The following is an 18,928-nucleotide window of genomic DNA, read 5'->3' on the forward strand; positions in this document are numbered from 1 at the left end:
TTGTTCATTTTAGTTGCCTGCCAAACTGCAGCAATTACAGCATCTTGGAGAAAGTGCCTAATTACAGGTTTCTGAGGAGAGCATGCACTCAGAAGCATTATGATCATTTAGCATAAGGCTATTCCAAGAGACAGCATGTAAGAGAAGAACTGCCAGAAGGTTTACTTTCATTACAGCTGTAGTGTAGGAACTTGGTATTCCAGTGCATGCTTTCATTACCCATATACAAAAATTACCAAGCCACCAATTTTCCTACAGCACAATTAACAGGTTTTGTGCACTCTGTTTCCAGGGAAAACAACAGTGGTCAAACTACACCCATTCTTCCTGCCTTCAGATCTGGCAGAGCCATTAATTAGATGATCACACAACACCCAGAGCAGGCTAAAAATCATGGAATCCTTAGAGTTGGAAGGGATTTTAAAGAGTATCTGGTCCCACTCCCTGCAAGGCATGGGGACACCCACAGCTTCATCAGTGCTCACAGCCCCTCCAGCCTGACCGTGGGTATCTCCAGGGATGGGGTATCCATCACCTCTCCAAGCAACCTGTTCCCATGCCTCACCGCCACTATTGTATAAAACCTCTTCCTTATATTTCATCTAAATCTCCCCTCTTTTGCTTTGAAGCCATCTCCCTTTGTCCTATCACTACTGAAGAGCCTGCCCCCTTCGTTTTTACAGCCCCCCCTTCAGCAAGAGCTAGGCCAAGCTCCAAACAAAGGCAAAAGGCAGCAGTGACTGATCTGTCCTTGATCCCAAAAGCATATTAGAATAGCCCACAGCAGAAATTAGCTGATAGCAGAACTGGCTAATGGCATTGCCCTCTAAGAGCTGACACTGTGGGGTTACCTTTCCTAAAGGAGCTGAGTGGGAAGCCACCAAGGTGTTCAGAATTCCTGAGCTCTCTCCAGCCTATAGGCACCCAAACAGCTTCACTATGCCTGTGTCACCTGGTCGTCTGCTTGTCCTGGTTGGGCTCACCAACGAAGCAGGAAAGCTCCATGAAAAGTTGCTAACAACAAAGCAACAGTACAGATCTCAGGTACAAAGCAGAGAACAGAGTTACACTAGAGAAACAAAGAAAAAACCCAACAACAACAAAAAAAACCACAGATTTTGAGTACCTTCTGCTCCAACCCTCCCACCAGCAGTTACCTCATGATGGTAAAGAAGAAATTCCTGCTCCTTCACACCCAAAGATCACTGCCTCCCTCTCTGCTGCTCCATCCAACACGAACCTCAGGACAGATAGCAGCTCCTGCCTGGCTCTGCTCCTAGCAGGCTCTGAGACACAGCACAGTGTGTGGGATCTCCTCTGCTTCGGCTTTCCAGCTTTACAACCCTATTGTGCTCATTAGTCAAGCTCATTCTTTCCAATTTAAATGGTCTTCCTGTAGGTCACAGCTTTCAGGGCTGAACAACAATTTAGAAATCAAAGTCAGACGCAGCATCCGCTAAACGCACATCTTATCCAACTCTAAATCTCCATTTTCCCTTTTGCTTTTGTAAGGCTAACGCAGCCCTGCTGCAGCCCTTTCTGTAAGCTCCTCCATGTCAAGGCTGATGCTGACCGGGCACCCCGTGCTGGTTCAGGCACGGAAGCCAGACAAACTCCTCTGAGCTCAGCACAGGGGAGGTTAAAGGTTTGGATCTGAAGCTACAGCCTGCTCACATGGCTCTCATTACAGCGCCAACGAAAGCCATGTGTCTGAAATCCCTGGAGCACGGTACAGGAGGAAGAAACTCCCTTCACACAAGCTCTGCTCCTTGCCTTCTGCTTCAGCTTTCCATCTCTTTCCAGCATCAGCAGGGATAACTTTCGCAGCAAGATCCCAATGACACACACAGCCTCGTGCTATGAGTGCCATCCATACCCACCAAAGCCGCACGCCCTCCAACACATCCATGTCTTCTGACACTCATTCCTTATCACTGTGTAACTGAAACAAAGAGAAAGGAAACTTTTTTTGGAAGGGGAGGAGGGAGAGGGAAAGAGAAGTAGTTTAGCATGAGGAGCAGTGCACAGTGAGCATTACCCATGTATTTCCTACTCCCTGCAGAACTCTTTTGTCATCTCACGGCTCCCGCGATGCATGCCAGGCACCCCGACTGCCAACAGCACCAGAAACTCAACAGCCTATTGTGTTGCCATGGGAATCGGGAGACAGGCAGCTAATTGATAAAATGGAGGCACATTAGGCTTAAAAGAGGGAAAAAGAAAAAAAGAAAGATATCCCAGCGTAGCGTCTTGTGCCAGGAAGGGAGGGAAGAAGGGAGAAAATGCACCATATTTACAACAGAGCTATACAATGCCCCCACAGAGGGCTTTCCTTCAACATTTTAATTGCCAGGGTTTTTCTTGTTGTTGGGTTCGATTGTTCCCAACCACCAGGCAAACAAATAGATCTGTACCTAACACAGCACCAGCTTAACCTGACAGATCATACAGCACCCCAAGTTGGAAGTGACACATAAGGATCATTGAATCCAACTCCTGGCTCCACACAGGACCACCCAAAAATCAGCCCATATATCTAGAGCTATAGATAGGACATAGGGTGTTGGGCTGTGTGGCTGGTGAGCACCTCCATGCACAGCGTGACATCAATTCCCCAATCAATGGTCACAGCACAGAGCGTGAGTGCCCAACCTTTTGGCCTGCCTGGGCCACACTGAGTGAAGAGGAATTATCTTGGGCTGTATATATGTAGGTTGCTCCAAAAGTAATGCCTTTTTTTTTCCCATGGAAATGACAACAACTACAAAGAGCACAATAACTCGATAGTGACATTCTCAGTTACAAAACACTATTTTCACTACCATTAGCCCTTCCTTTTTACTTGTAAAAAAATACGTAGAGGTGACTGACCATCATCACTGCTGAAATGCACCACCTCACTTGTGGCAGACTGCAAGCCATGGCTTGGGCATGGTTGGCTGAAAGCTTCCATACAGCCATGGACCAAAGGGCAGTCCAGAGCACCAGTTTTCAGAGAGGCCTCAGCCCCTGCTGAATACACTGTTGTCTGTCCAGGCAAGAAACAAGGGGTCCAACCTGCTGCACAGCTTCCTTTGGCTCACAGTGGTTCTCCAGGTTCCCACAGAGGGATCAGAGCAGCTTGGAAGACACAGAAGTGATATTGTTGGCAGCCAAGCAAAACCCAGCCCACACCGCTCTACCCAAATTCCAGTTATTGAGCACATCGACGAAGCAGCTGTTTCCTGCAAGATTTATCACGGCCTTTTCAAGCTGTGGGAGAATGAAGAAAGAAAGAGGGAAGAGGATGGCTACAATGCTTTACAGGGAACGGCTGAGTGCCTGGCAGCACACTGTGGGAGGAAGCAGCCCTGGAGATTTATGGCTGACTGGGAAACAACGACTGAAAGCTTTCCAAGTTCAAAGCTGAAAAGTTGGGTCTATAATGGCTTATCTCACACGAATGTAAGGGCTGGCATGGAGATGAACTCTGCATCTGGCACCCTGAAAAACTGTCGTCCCTGCTGTTCCCTGGAGTAAGCCCCACTGTGCAGATATCAAGATCTGATGCAAACTTCCACATCACAGGCAATGATACCTAGAAAAAAAGTCTGCAATGAGGAGGAAAAGAAGGAGGACAATAAGAAACCAAATGGGAACTATGAATGAGCAAGGAACAGCAAATAGGAGCTGCTGCAAAGTGAATTTGCTCTGAATGCAAGGAGGTGCCCATTGAGGCCGATATTTGTCTTTGGGAGGCAGCTGGGAGGGCACTGAACCTCAGACAGACGTACTGAACAAAGGCATTCACATAAAGGTCTCATTCAGGAGGTGGCTGGTACGAAAGCTGCTCTCCCATGGGCGAGACAAGCATTCCCAGTGCCCTCTGGAGACAGCAGTGCTGGAACTCTGAGTTCATAACAGCTACGCTAGATCAGATAACATCAGGCTGGCTGTTCTTAAACTGGGAGAAAGTATTTGTTATATGCCCAGATATATATATATATATTTTTTTTTTGTATAAACAATGGTATTCAAGAAAATACACTTAGCAGAACCCTCTTGGCAGCACAGGGCACAAAGGAAGTGACTAGCAAAACATGCACACAATTTCTTTCACTGAGTGGTAATTAGCTTGCAGCATATGGAAGGATCTATTCATCCAGATTAGTGTTATTTTTTTACATAATTATTATTTTTAAAACCTTAAGTATATTCTTTCAACATTTGTACTTCAATCTGCTATGTGATATTTTCCAGCCTGAAAACAGAATCCATCTATCACATCCCTTTGCAACAGCACCCTGTTTTCCTGGAAAAGAATGCAAACAAAAATCCCAGACTATTAAAGGTGTTTTAGGTTTGACAGAATCAGAGTCATTAACACTGGAAAAGACCTCTAAGATCATCTAGACCGACCACCACCTACCACCAATACTGCCCACATCAGTGCCACATCTCCATGGCTCCTGAACACCTCCAGGGACGCTGACTGCCCCACTCCCCGGCAGCCTCTGCCAGTGCCCAACCACTCTTTCAGAAGGAATAGAACACCCATGCCTCCCTCCCCAGCCTCCAGAAATAAACCACAGACCCATTTGACAACCTAGGGCTAAAGTAATCCACGGTGTACTGAATCACACAGGCTTCATTCTTTCCTAAGAAAATAACAAAAATCACTAATTGGAATGCTCCACTTGGACGCATTATTTGCTTTATCGACTACAGCTGATCCTAACAGAAAATACAGTTTGCCATTTAGAAAAAGCACTTAGCTGTAAAGACTCAACACGCCCCATCCCCAAACCCCTCAAAGCAGTCACCCTACCCAGATCCCTGCAATGTAAACCCTTAAGAACTACACGCTGAGAGAGTCAGAAAGCAGCTACAGGACCACAATATCCCATGAGAACAGCGTGGTGGATGCACTTACGTGAGATGAATTTGCAGGGGGTTCCTGATGGGGGCCACTCAAGCAATGCACGGTGAGACCGCCGTCCCCAAATCACTGGTGTGCACAACCCTCTGCCCAGTGGCACTGCTGCAAGTTCAGCTTCCAGCACAAGTGTGGCTTCCTAGAGACTCTCCTTTTCACATGAGCGTGCAAAAGCTCGGCACTGAGCTCAGCACAATGCCTGCATGCCCTGCACACGTGTCCATGCAGTTGTCTGTGATTTCCTTGGCTGTGGGAATCTGTAAGGCAGGAGCTCAGTTCCGGAGGTGCTGCTGCAGAAGTGCAGACAGCTGCTCTCAGTGAGCTGATCCAATGGCAAAAAACAAGGAGAGAGGCAGACACGGGTCTTTAATGAGACATGTATAAATGGTTTCCCAGGCACAGCTCTGGCGGCTGCTCAGAGAGAGGAGCGGTCTCAGGACACCTTCAAAACTGCAGAAATTTGTCTTCAGTACCAAACACTGCAAAGAGTGGCCAAGCAATCAACCAGCAGAGTTTTGAACTCACCAGCCTTCAAGTGCAGGATTTTTGCTCAGGCATTGTTCCCATGCAAAATCCATTCAAATGGGCTTTGCTGCTGTTCCTACAGCAAATGGGAGAAGAGCAGCCAAGCAGCACATTGCTCAAGCAGGTGTGTGCAGAAGGGCTCATTCACTCAAAAGTGATGGAATTAGCTCATTGCCAATGAACTCCAGAAGAGAAGGCACCAGAAAATAGCCCATCTTGTTCCATCACAAGCAATAACTACTTGACAATCAGACTGAGTCCAGTCTCCAGGACCCAGTCTGGGGATCAAGAGCAGCCAGTGCCAGGAATGTAATGAAGATGCTGCGTGTGTGCAATTTGGGATGCTGACTCACAGAATACAACCTGAGCAGCCATGTGGAGTGTCCCTACTGCTAACAACCAAATCATACCCTTATTAAGGTTGGAAAGACCATGAAGATCAATGAATCCTTCCCAGTAGGGGAAAGAAAGGTTAAATCACAGGGACTGGGAGAGCCTCATTCAGCTCTGGCTCCAGCACAGACATTGAGCACAGGGCTTTCTCCAGATACATAATGCACATTGCCTGCTCTTACATCACTCCAGCGCTCAGATGATTCAGTAAAGCAAAAAAGTTGAATAGGATTTGGTTCATTATAGCCAAACCCCCATAGGCTGGACATCTGTGGGAAGCAGATTTCCCTTCCATGGTGTCCTGCAAGGAGCTGCTGATGGGGAGCAGGAGGGCATCCAACCTCTATATGCCTTCAGCATGTGCTCACATCTCATTCTGCAGTGGGTGCACTGAATGTTTAAGGATTAACTACATCAAATCCCACTAAGAGCATCTTACAGTTAAGACAATTAAAATCAGACTCTCAGTCATCTCTAAATGTCATCTACAAAGCTGATTAAACCAAGATAGATTCAATGCCCTTTTGTATTGGTTGGCATGCACTCACCTCCTTGGGAAAGGAGCTCCCAAGGTCCCTCCCTTGTTCAAGACAGAAAGCAGAATGGGAGCAGGGGATAACGTACTGCAAGGCATCCCCCCCTCCTGCATCACAAACACCTGCACTAAGCTGAATATAACCTTCATAAGCATCCCATAATCAATTCCCTATCAACTTTCCAAACACTCTTAGCAGCCACCTCTTTCTGTCAGGTCCTAAATTAACAAACCATCAATACTCATCTGCAGTTTTTCTTCTGTGCAACACTTGAAAGCATACAGCTGTTTTCTTCCAGGTAACTCCTGAGCAGGTGAATGCTGTGTGCTGGAAACGTGGCTGTTACTACAGACTGATAAATATCTGTTGATGCTGCAGCACCTAACCTAGAAATTACAAGTTCAACAGACCCATGAAGATAAAGCAAAGCCCAATCAAACTTGACTGTTGCATCACCAGTGTTTGTGTACTGGCTGCTGATCTAACTCACGAACATCCATTCACTCTTGCAGCATGGATTTAATTGAGGGCAGAACCAAAGTGTCAAAACCAAATGTCTGCTGGTCCCTGGAGGCATTCAAGGCCAAGCTGGATGTGGCTCTGGGCAGTCTGGTCTGGTGGTTGGCAACTCTGCACAGAGCCGGGGTTGAAACAAGATGATCATTGTGATCCCTTTCAACCCAGGCCGTTCTAAGGTTCTATGATAATAGCAGGCTCAGCCCCATGGTGTGGGGCCATTTCTCTCAATTTACCAGTGCACAACACCCTAAGTTTAATATTAATCAAGAGCCACAAAGCTTTGAATAGACAAGTGTCAGCTCTCTCCGTCTGTGCCGGTCAATCAGCTGCTCGGGGCACCACAACCACACTGATTGTGTTTCAGACAAAACAGTAGTTTTGCGTCTTTCACATTTATTTCAAAGTGAGAATTAATAAATTGGTGAGCAAGAAAAAAACAGCCCTCCTTCTTGCAGCTTAATAAAAAGCCTAAACTAAAACAGTGAGAAATCCTGTTTAGATGAACAAAAAAACCACCAAACAACGATTTCTCAAAAAGGAATGGTAACAACAGCTCTAAAGATCCCAGACCTCTGATCACACAGCCCAAAGCAAGCACTGTGGCTGCATCTATCTCCATCACAGCTACCAGCAAAGCACAGCTCATCTACACCAGGCTCAGACTGGATGCCCTTCAGTCTTGCAGACAAAGACACTGGTGTGGGTTGCTCTGCCTCTACCAGGATTGACCCATTCTCACCCAATGCTGTCTACATATACTGGTTTTCCTTTTTTCCACCACCCTTCTGCCAACATTCTTTGACTGAAGAAGAGATTTAAGAACCCCACAAAGCAGACAAAAGCACTCAGAGCAGCAGTACAGCAGCTTGGTTGGAGAGGAAAGCCTTTCCCATCAGCTGGCTCCAGCATTCCCTTCACCTGTTCCACCAGCTGGAGGCTGTGTGGGCCCATTCATCACAGCTTCCATTCTCTCTCCATTTTGCAGCTCCAGGCAAAAGCAGACTTTTCCCAGGAGGGGGTGGGGTAGAAAATAAGACATATGAGCTTTTTTAGAAAAAGAAATCCAAGTGACATATTGAGCCCTTTAGAGTGTGCCACACCTTTTGCACAGAAACTTTGCTTGCATGCAGGGTTGAAGGCAGTAAAGTTCTTTAGTTGAAGCACAGAGAATAGGCCAACACATGTGTGGGAAATCCTGTCCTCACACAGCTAGAGATGAATTTTCAGTCTGGTTTTAAGAAAACCAGTCACCAGAACAAAGTAAAACTTATTTTTTCCATTGTTTCAGCTTTATGGAAGAGAAAGGGAGGGGGAGAGTCATCACAGACACCACTCATTGAGGCGGACGTTTTCCAAGAGCCCATGCCAGGTGCCTTTCTCCTGCTGACTTTCAGTGGAAATACCCATTTAGCTCCAACTGAAATAGACCACAAAAAGCCCTCAGACCTTCCCAAGCGTCACATCAGGCAGGAGATGCAATAAATCTCCACACTGAGAAAGTTCAGTGACAAAGAGGCGGTAAGAAACTGTGGAACCAGAGTAAGAGTGTCCAGGGCAAAACTCAGATATGCCATGCCCATTCTTCCTCACATGCTATGACTTTGTCATATAGGGTCTTCACAAAGACACAAAGCCGTGAATATACACACACCTCATGTTTCTATCAATCATATTTTTTGTTATATAAGCTGTCAGGAGTACGTGGAAGCACTCAGCAAGGTACATCTCCACTGCCTGGAAAAGGAAGAGATGAGAGATGGATGAGAGACTCTTGACTTTCTACAGAAGAACGGGAACAGAATAGTAGAAAAGAAGCAACCAAAGCACCTCTGCATATTCCAGTCAAAGAATAAAAGACAGCATATTTTCTACCACTATTTCAAGACAAGACAAGACTGATGGGCTCAGGGGAAGGCACAAGGAAGAAGAGTTGAAGCTTCCCAATATGGATTTGCATCAAATGGTTTCTGACAACTCTCAGGTACAATTGAAGAACGAACACCTTCACTTCATTGCCCATTTGGAAGACTCAATCCATGTGCAGGATCTTCCTGAGCCAGCCCCAGGTTACTGAAGGCAGCTCAGAGCCAACAGACTGCATTTTATTTTGCACCACTGCATTTTAATTCTGCACTTTAACAGATCTGTGGTTCTCTTTTACAATTGCATTTCAAGCTTAGGAGACTTCTTTCTTCCCCCCATTACTGCCTGTACTGTGGCTGGGACCTGCCACCCAGCGATGACTCTGCCCCAGGCTGTGCTGAGCATTCCATGCTGGCAGAGTGCTGTAGCTGAACAAGGCACAAAGGCTGCAGCAAACAAGTGCTGCATTCAGCACAGCAGTCCCATCAGCCCCCAGTGCTGCTCTCTGCAATGACTCCTTCACCCTGCAACACACACGCTGTGTTTGCTGGGATGCTTCTGTGCAAAGCCTCAGAAGGAAGAGAGAGGCCTTGGGGTCTGCCCCATCAGCTTTTCTTAGGATAAAAACCAACTGAAAGCAGCTCCACACCATGCACAACTATCAATCCACTGTGCCTTGAGAGATTCACACCCAGTGGTAACTAGTCACTTGGAGTCCTCAGAGTTCATTTCTCAGCTACAGAAATACAGCAAGGAGAAAAAAGTGGGGGAAATAGAGAAATGAATCTGGGGAACAACTTCAAAACACATAATCCTTACCCTAAGAATTTCCTTTGTCAACCTGAGCATCCCTCTAGGAAACAGACAAGGAGGCTTTTATTTTCTTTGATTTGGATGCTAAACTAAGAAATGACTCTAGTATTAAGAACCAGTAGAGTCAAGTCACCAGCTGAGAAACAACAGTGATGTTACATTCCCAGTGTAGGGAATGATCTCTACTTCAGCCCATACTCTCATGTGGTCACCAGCCCCTCAAACAACACCTTGCAAGTTAAAGTTAAAACTGTGGTTCTTACAACGTTGTTCAAATTAAGAACAGCAGAGATGATGTATGCCCATGAGCAGAGCACAGCCCCTGACACGTGATAGCAAAACACAGCCAAGTTTGCTCAACACTGAGCAGAGGCATTCCATGCAAAGACCCCACATACCTCACAAAGCAAAACAAAAACCACAGCAGTCAAAACAGCCAGAAGAAAATGCTAAACAACACTCAAACCCTTTTGAAGTGTAATTTATACAGCAGTCTGTACAGCTTCTGTATACCCTGGATATAGATAAATGGACAATAAGACATGTATGTGTGTGTCTAGATAAATCACTGTTGATATCCCAGTGCTTCCAATGATTCTATTGAAACAAAGGCACTAATCTGAGATAACTAGCACAGGGCAAATTACCTTCAGTGCCTGGTTCTCACTAAAACATTACCACAGGCCAGAAGCAATGGCTATAGGACAGTGTTTAAGGCGTCCCAGGGTGAGGTTCCCATCTGCACAAGTATTACCAGCTCTTCAGATTTTAATGAATGTAGAAGGACACATACAATTCCCTCTCTGTCTCGCAGCACCACACCAGTGCAACCTTTTGGCTAAAAAACCACTGTCAACCAAAATCTGCCCAAACTTGGGTTTGGAGCTATGCATGTTGGCAATCCCATGCTTTGTGGCCATCTCCGACTGCCAGAGCAATCACACCCATACCTAAACAATCCAGACAGGAGACATCAGTTGGACGAGGGAGGATATTTGTTCATGTTTGTTTTGACCCACGCTCAAGATCAGCCTCCTTACAAGATGAGCAATTTCTCACCTTACTGAGCATCACTGGGTCTTTGCCTTTAAACCCAGCCATCACTTGGCTCAGCTCATTGACCCCACTGAGGGAGTTCCTACCTTCCTTTGTACCAGTGGTGACAGTCGCCGCTGCTGTCCCTGATGCTCGTCCCACTGGGCTGGAGTGCTTCACTGCCCTGCCAGGGATTTTAAGTCCACTTGGCTTCAGCATGGTTGCTGCCTCTGTATTTCAGGTTGGTGCTACCAGTGTCTCCAAGTGCTGTCCCGCTGTCAGCATTCAGGCTCCTCGATGTTGGGTCTCTTCTTCCATCGCCACAGACCTGGGGGGGGGGAAGAGCACAGAAGTCAGATTACTGAGAAATAAGACAGACAATGGGTGGGAGAGCACGAGCAGGCTCGCAGAAAGCAGTGCCCAGCTTCACGTAGGTGATATGATCTTTCTTTTCTTCACCTGTAAAATGAGGGAGATTTCCTTTGTCTCCTATTTTTATGTTACAGCCTTTTCCTTTATCTCACTAAGTAACTTCCAACCTGGAGACCTAGGTTACAGCAGAAGATTCTCAGAACCAAACAAGAATTCAAATTCAGTTTGGGACTGCTGATTTTCTTTAAATCCTAAAGTCTCATCTCACGCATCAGAATCACACAATCATTAAGGCTAGAAAGACCAATTAAGATCATCTAGTCCAACCATCAACCCATGCCCTCTCTAGGTCAGTTAGCCAAGATCCACTTCTCCTGCTCTGCAAGGGCCTTCCCAAAGGAGCATTACAACCCCGTGGCACTACACCTCATTGCATCTCCCCATGTTCACACAACTTCAGGGCAGTTCCTTCAAACCAACGCGAGGAGTAAGGAGGAGGTTCAACGTTCGTAACTGGGCTTTTAGCTCCTTCCATTAAGAATAAATCTCCAACCTTGATAGAGAAAACAAGGCTTCCCCCAAAGGGGAAGGCAAAGGGAATAAGACATCTAAATGTGACTACGCAGCATTAACAAGCACTGAACTTTTCAAGCAAAAAGTTTGATGGCAATAAAAAATAAAAAAAAAAAAGAAAGGAAATGACTAAGTTGCTGAAAAAATGCAAAAACAATCAAAAAATTGAGACTATCAGCAAAAAGGAAGCTATGGTTGGCTCATTGAGCAGGGATGTGGGCAGAAGGAGACAGGAGACAGAGAGACAAGAGAAAGATGGCTGCAGAGCGAGACAGGGACAGTGGTAACAAACTGCAAAGGGAACAGCAGCGCAGCCAGGAGGTGAGGACACCCAGGTCTGGGCTGTGGGATGAGACAGCCTTGTGTCTGCATCATTGGAGAGAACTGACGGAGCAAAGTCTTACAGATGCTGTGAGGGGAGAAGTGCAATGGCCAGGATGGGAAGTGATTAAGGAGTGAGTAAGGATCCCAGCACAGGCACGAGGGGAGGGCTGGCAGCTCTCCATGGTGAACCACAGGCACACAGATGGGAAAAAGAAAAAAGGAAAAATTCCAAAACTGTTCCCGAAATCTCCTGGAATGCTGAAACACCAAAGAGTGTTTCAGCAGTAAGTCAGCCATCCCACACTGGGTTAGAGATGAGAGAATAACAAAAGGAGACTAAGGAGAGGGAGCAGAGAGGGATCTGGGTGTCCAGGTGGCCAACACGGTGACCAGGAGCCAGCAGGGTGCCGTGGTGGCCATGAAGGTCAAACATATTTGGGGTGTATTAAAGGAGTGTGGCCATCAGGGCATGGGAGGTGATCCTTCTGCTCTGTGGAGGGCAAATCTGGAGTGCTGTGTGCAGTTCTGTGCTCCTCAGTTCAAGGCAGACATGAAACTGCTGGAGTGAATGCAAAGATGATGTGGGCCTGGAGCATCTCCTGTATGGGGAAAGGCTGTTTGCCTGGAGAAGAGAAGGTGGAGAGGGGATCTCATCAGCGTTTATTGATATCCAAACGGCAGGAATTGAGTGGATGGGGCCAGGTGCTTCTCAATGGCACCCAGTGACAGAACAAGGGGCACAAACTGGAATACAGAAAGTTCCATCTGAAGATGAGGAAATATTTCTTTACTGTGAGGGTGACAGAGCCTTGGAACAGGCTGCCCATAGAGGTGGGCGAATATCCTTCTCCAGAGATACTCAAAGCCTTCCTCATCAGGTGGATTGGATTTTATTTATTGGGGTGGGAGGGAATAAGAGGAAGCGCATTCCCATTGCATTACATTTCTGCCAGAAACATTGATGAAAACACACGCTTCCAACATACTGATGAAAAACTCCATGGGCTGCTAATTAAGCTACCCTGCAAACACAGAGCTGCTTTTATTCTACTATACAGCCCATGCACATCCATACTCACAGGGCTCCAGGCCACACAACAAATTCAATAAATGCCCAAAGTGCCACCCTGTGTGCAACCCCAGTATCTCAGTCTGGGCACTCCTGAGTTACACCATCAGGTCATTATCCTCACCCAAGCTGCTCTGAGCCATCTAAGCCTCTTTAAGCTAAAACACTGGAAACAGAGGTTAGATATCTACTCAGATAATGGTGAGGCACTGGAACAGACTGCCCAAAGAAGCTGTGGATGCCCAACCCTTGGGAGCATTCAAAAGGCCAGGTGGGACACAGCCCTGGGCAACCTGATCTGCTGGGGGACAACCCTGTTACAGCATGGGGGTGAAACTGGATGACCTTTAAGGACTCTTCAAACCCAATCATCCTACTATTCTAAGACCCAAGCAATGCAGCTTTCATCCTGCACTCACATCTCAGGCTGGGACGTGGGCCAGCATCTCCACAGGGCACTGTCCTGCTCCATTAGAGATAACAACTTGCTCTGAGCTTCTGTACTGCATCCTCAGCACCCCAACAGGCGCTCTTAGCACAGTTCTGAACACACACAAACATGCTGTTGTATGGCGCGTAAGAAAAACTTGAGCCATTTTTTCCTATTCCTTGTATCATCTGCCCAGGTTTAATATTCCAGTTTAATATTCACAGAAATGAGATTTTCCCCTGCCACAAGGTTAAAAAAAAAAGCCACCACAAAAATATCTAAAAATATCTGCCCCTATCAACACCCAGGGGCCAGTTCAGCTTATTTTGTTTTTCCTTCTTCCTCAAAAATGATGCAGACTACAAAGGTCTTCATGATCTCCACTGGATTCTTCCTGCAGTCTTGTCATACCAGGATGAATGGCTTTGTGTGTTCCCACAACAAAAAACCATCCCAGGAATGCACAATGCGAAAGCTGCTCCAAATGACCAAAACATTCTGTTCTCCATCTTTCCATTGGAAAAGGAGACGGCCAAATCTGAGTCACCCAGGCTCGGATTCAAGGAAAACAGCTCTCAGTAAATGCAGATGTACTCTCAAAAAATACTTCTCACCAGCAGCAATGGAACTGGATACATGAAGTACCTGCATCATAAAAGCATACATCAAATACATAGAAATGGCAGGAGGTGCCGAGATCTGTTATTTCTCAAATAGGGCAGGGGGTTGGAAACAAAACCTATATTACCAAGGCTGAGAAAGGTTCATCTTCAAGTTTTTCTGCTTTACCCATCCCTCCTACCCTCAGCAAGGCACGCTGCATGTGGCAAATGGGTATCCACACCATCCCATTCAAGATGGCCATACCAACAAAGCAGATCTTCAAACCCAGCACGCTTCCTAGAAGGAAACTCTCATGAGTATCTGTTCACCTCCACGTACAAAACCACCAGCACAGGAACAGGTTTCCAGACTGAGTTGGCCCAAGTCCCATCCTGTGGCTGGTGCTGCCTTCTGGGTGGATCTGGATGTAAGAAGAATTTATCCAACACAGCACTCTGGGCAAGGCACAGGGACTCTGTGCTGAATACAGATTCAAGTGGAATTCAGGCTGGTGTGCCTGAGCACTGCTGGAATGGATCAATGCCTACCGTGTTTTATAGAGAAACATGGAGTTGTTTTGTTAACATTAAGTACACAGCTTAAAGTCTAAGTTCGAAAACTGAGGTTTCTAATTTTCTAAATTTGCGAAATTTGATTCCTTGCCTGCAGATTTAAATTTACAGTCAGTGATGCATACAGCTTTTCTAAGACCCAGACCCATAGAAGAAGGTAAAGTATCCAGTTATCATGCTGAAGGAAACAATGGTTGCAGTGTTGCATGGGAACTGAATGACAGAGTGCAGACAAGCAGTACAACACTTCTGTTTAAGGCAATCTTGACTGATGCACATTATCAGCAATTCCTAAAGCAATTATTTGGATACAAAAAGGTTTGCACAATGAAGCCTGCTTTTACCCACTTCCATCTCAGATGATGTTTTGTGACACAACTGCTTGTGTTATTTCAAACAGTCAGCCAGCTTTCTGCATATGAACGCTGAGGATGGGGAACCCCAGGGGTTCTGTACACAGCCCTATGGGAGCACATATACAGGCAGGAGGAACACAAAGAGTTTCAGCCATTTTCAGGGCTGCTATAGAATGATGCAGTTGCGTGGCTGTGTTCACAGAGATTCTTACATTAATAATGAAGACAAAGCCTGGGAAGTCCAGGAATTCCACCTTCAGCTGCTGATAAGGTAATAACAGCAATTCCATATGGAGAAATGGAAGGAAAGAGAAACAACCCCATATGATGCCAAACATCACACAGCTGAGCTCAGCAGCAGCTGGGTTTGGACACATCCCTTGCATGCACATCCAGGAGAGTTAAGCATCAATGCAGGACCCAAACTTTCTACCTATGTCTTGGCTTTGTGCCTCAGAACCTTCAGCAGGTTTCTGGATTTGCCCATAGCATTACTGGTTGCAGGAACCTCCAGCACTAGTCAGTGCCAATGCTGCAAACAGAGCCCAGAGCACCCCTGAAACTCAATGGCTACAAAAGGAGGGGGTCCACCTGAAGGAGCTCTTCACCACTTCAGTAAGCACAAAAGATAAAGGCAAAAAGCTTTCAGTGTTGTATTCATTTATTAGACCTTATACAAAACCACCACTGGCCTAAAGGTAGCGGTATCTATTAAATGTATGTAAAGTTGCTTCATTTCTTGTTTCCAGGCATTTGTGCTGCATTCACTTCATGCTTTCAAGCTTTTCTGCACTCCGTTCCCCCCAGAAAATTGAGAATCTCATGCAATAAAGCTCAAGCTCAGAATCATTACATTGCTGCCCATTTCCCTGCATGCCACAGGCAAGCACAGGTTAAGATTTGGTGCCCTAGGCTCATGCTGGCTGTGCTGAAAAGATGAGGGAGAGGGTTTAAGAGAAGAATTTTGCCTTGAAAGCAAAACCCCAAAGACTGAACGGTTTGAGTCTGGTCTGCAAAAGGGACAAGAAACGAATCCAGAACACACAAACACCATGATCTGATAAAGCCAAACTGCAGCTCTGCTAGAAGAGAAAAGCTTATGCTGAGAAGAAAGGGGGGTTTTATCTTTTAATTCCTTCTGATGCCCCATCTGATCTCAGGCAATCATCCCATCCCTTCGCACTTCTCTGATTAGTTACTGCTTCCAACAAGCAATCAGAAACCTATTTCTGCAGCACGTGTCGGATTAGGGTTAAATCCCTCCGTTTCACTGAAGCACAGAGGAAATAAGAGACTCATCCTTAATTAAGGTCAGAGTCCTCTCCCAAGAAAACATTTCCTCCTCCCATAGAGAAGCAGGCAGAGTGCCTCAGGAACGAAAGCACTGTATCGCCATCAGATGTGGGGAAGAGCCATGGCATCCCCTGCCATCTGCTCCCATGCTGCAGAACTCACCAGGATCCTCAGCCAGAAAGTTCTATGGTTACCATCAGTTTTCCTCACATCTCCAAAGGTGATTAACATCAAAGACAACCCTGTGTTGAGTTTACTTCCTCACTCAAGTTTTGTAATAACTGGCACAGAATGCAAAGGGAAAGCCTGCAGGCCTTTCATTTAAAGCCTTCACACCTTTTTAAAACCACTTCTAAGCACTCCAATAGACTCATCACTCTGTTTTACCACTTTGTTTTAGTGGTAAAACAAAGGTTATTAAAGGAGGAATGTATAAAAGCATCCCACTGCCTTCTATAACTAAAAACCACAAAGTGAGACCTGAGGTGATTGACTCCACTGGAGTCATTCTGGGTGTGCTGGTGAGCTCAGCTCCTCCTGTGGCAGAACATCCAATGAAGAGTGGCACTGCAGATAGCAACAACTCCATATTTATTACAGAGCAGAACCATCCCCAATTCGTGGGGAAGGTTTGGGACCTGCAGGAGTTCCTGCAGCCAGGTGTTAAGCCCTGGAGGAGGGGTCAGTGTCCTACAGAAGTAACAGGACAGCAACACAGTATCGCTCGTGTGGGAAAGGAATGACACACATGGAGACGGCAGAGCTGCCATCCTGCAGGGACAGAGCTGATAACACAGCAATTCAGACTGGACCCAATAAGTGCTGCCATAACTCAGCCCTGCAGAAGGAGCTGAACTCACGGATTTCCCTGCTGTTGAGTCCTTGATTTACTACAACATTAAAGTTCACCCTGACACTTTATTTGTTATTCACTGGAATTCAGGTTTACACCCAGAGTTCCATCCCTGTGCTGGCAGCGTTGGGGCAGTGCTGGAGGTATTCCCTGCAGCATCCTTCTCCTCCCTCACCCTGAAGCTGGCCCTATGCCACACACACTGATAGCAGCTTTGTTCCCAACCTTATCAAGCACTACAACTTGTCTGGACCACAGCTGGCACCACCATCTACACAACTCCCAACAGAACCAGTGGAGGGGACAAGGAGGCTGGTAAAAGCTCTGTGTTGGCCAGTGTGCATTGCTCAGAGCTTCATTACCTGCAATCCCAGCACAACAGCAATCAGAAGAGCCAGGAGCTCAGGTAGTTCACAAACATCACAGCACACGACGCATCACCTCTTACTCAAATTCTTATCCAAATTTTGGGTGGAGCCAGGAGTTGATGATCCTTATGGGTCCCTTCCAGTTTGGGACATTCTATGGTTCTATCATTTCCCGTTCTTATCAATGCAAAAATGATTATGATTTTTGATCAAGCTGGATCCAATTGGATCCTTATCAGACAGCATTGCTACATTGTCTTCTTCTGCCCTGCACCACACCTTGCAATTTATCATTGACTTCAGACTGTACCAGGAGCAAAGAAACTGAGATTGCAGCCTGGTGCCTTCAGGCTCTGAGCCACACACACAGCCACAGGATGGCTGCCCACTGCCTTACATGGGGGAGGTTTGACTCGAGAGCTTTGGGTGGCTGGGCAGGACCACAGCTGTGATTTCCTAAGCAGACCAAGATATAATCATATCTAACCAAGCATAGAGGGGCTACAGGCAACAGCCTGAGCAGATTATAACGCAGAGTAATAGCACAACATCTCTAACCCAGTCTGGTCCTGTTTCACCCCAAAAGGAAGAATAAAAACCAAGTTGTTACCTCTTCTAGGAAGGGCACTCTCCATTTTTGGCACCCCAAGGCAGAATATATCATGGCATTCCATAAACCTGAGCCATACAATCACCCACCCAAGAGCATCCATCGGGCTGACATTTCCACATTTGTGTGCTGAAAGTAATAACACATAACCTTACTTCAGATTTAGATGCTCCTAACACCAGATGTTACTATTCCTCCCAACACCAAATAAACTGCCACAAAACGGCTGTTCAATCTCATGCATTGAGACATCTCACAGACTTGGCCAGTGGGATTCCCATAGTGCTTCAAAGGGAACACCTAAGCAGCACAACTGTAAAGCTCCAGCATCAGAAACTTGTGCTCTGGGAAGTCTTGACAGCAGGTGATTAAGCAGGTTCAGCTTAGCAGAAGACACAACCAAGCACAAAAAAGGCAAAAATCCCTGTAATTCCATGTTTGTGCCATGTTGTCTATCATTAAACCTCCGTTAGCAATGGCTGGTGGATTGATCACCATCTAGAACATCCCACAAAGTTGACAATCTTGGAAAAAAGTCCAGAGAAATAGGAATACTTATTCAAGGTTGCAAGCTGACCTACTCCAGTTTGCACAGACCTCGGTGTTATAAAACAAACAGCTATCAGCTAAATATAGTTAGCAGCACTTCCACCACCAGGATGGGCTTCATGCAGGGGGCTGACCAGAGGCAGCATCACAAACACTGCACAGCAGGCAAACACGAGGCTAAAAAGCCCATGAAACTCCTGTCACGGCACAGCTGCCCCTCTGTACCTTCCAGGAGAAGCCTCCTTTCCCAGGGCTTGTAGCAACACCCAGGACAGTTTCTGCTGCAGGGATGTGACTGCAGGTTGTGAATGGGAGCATCTGCAGGGCTGGGAAAGCACTGCTTGCTGAAACAAACGG

The 18,928-nt window shown here is 46.4% G+C and overlaps 1 protein-coding gene across 3 annotated transcripts in view; it reads right to left on the minus strand.

Moving 5' to 3' along the window:
• The window catches only part of CLIP2 (CAP-Gly domain containing linker protein 2), a 58,933-nt gene that overhangs the window by 36,610 nt on the left and 3,395 nt on the right, over nucleotides 1-18,928 (minus strand). For all 3 annotated transcript variants that reach the window (XM_042879564.1, XM_042879565.1, XM_042879567.1), the window contains exon 2: nucleotides 10,707-10,927. In XM_042879564.1, coding sequence (XP_042735498.1) covers nucleotides 10,707-10,818 — 112 coding nt within the window. In that variant the 5' untranslated portion in view covers nucleotides 10,819-10,927. The remainder of the gene's footprint in view (nucleotides 1-10,706; nucleotides 10,928-18,928) is intronic.

The sequence above is a fragment of the Lagopus leucura genome, unplaced genomic scaffold (assembly GCF_019238085.1).
Source record: "Lagopus leucura isolate 7727_CA_CO unplaced genomic scaffold, USGS_WTPT01 Super-Scaffold_100024, whole genome shotgun sequence".
NCBI lineage: Eukaryota > Metazoa > Chordata > Aves > Galliformes > Phasianidae > Lagopus > Lagopus leucura.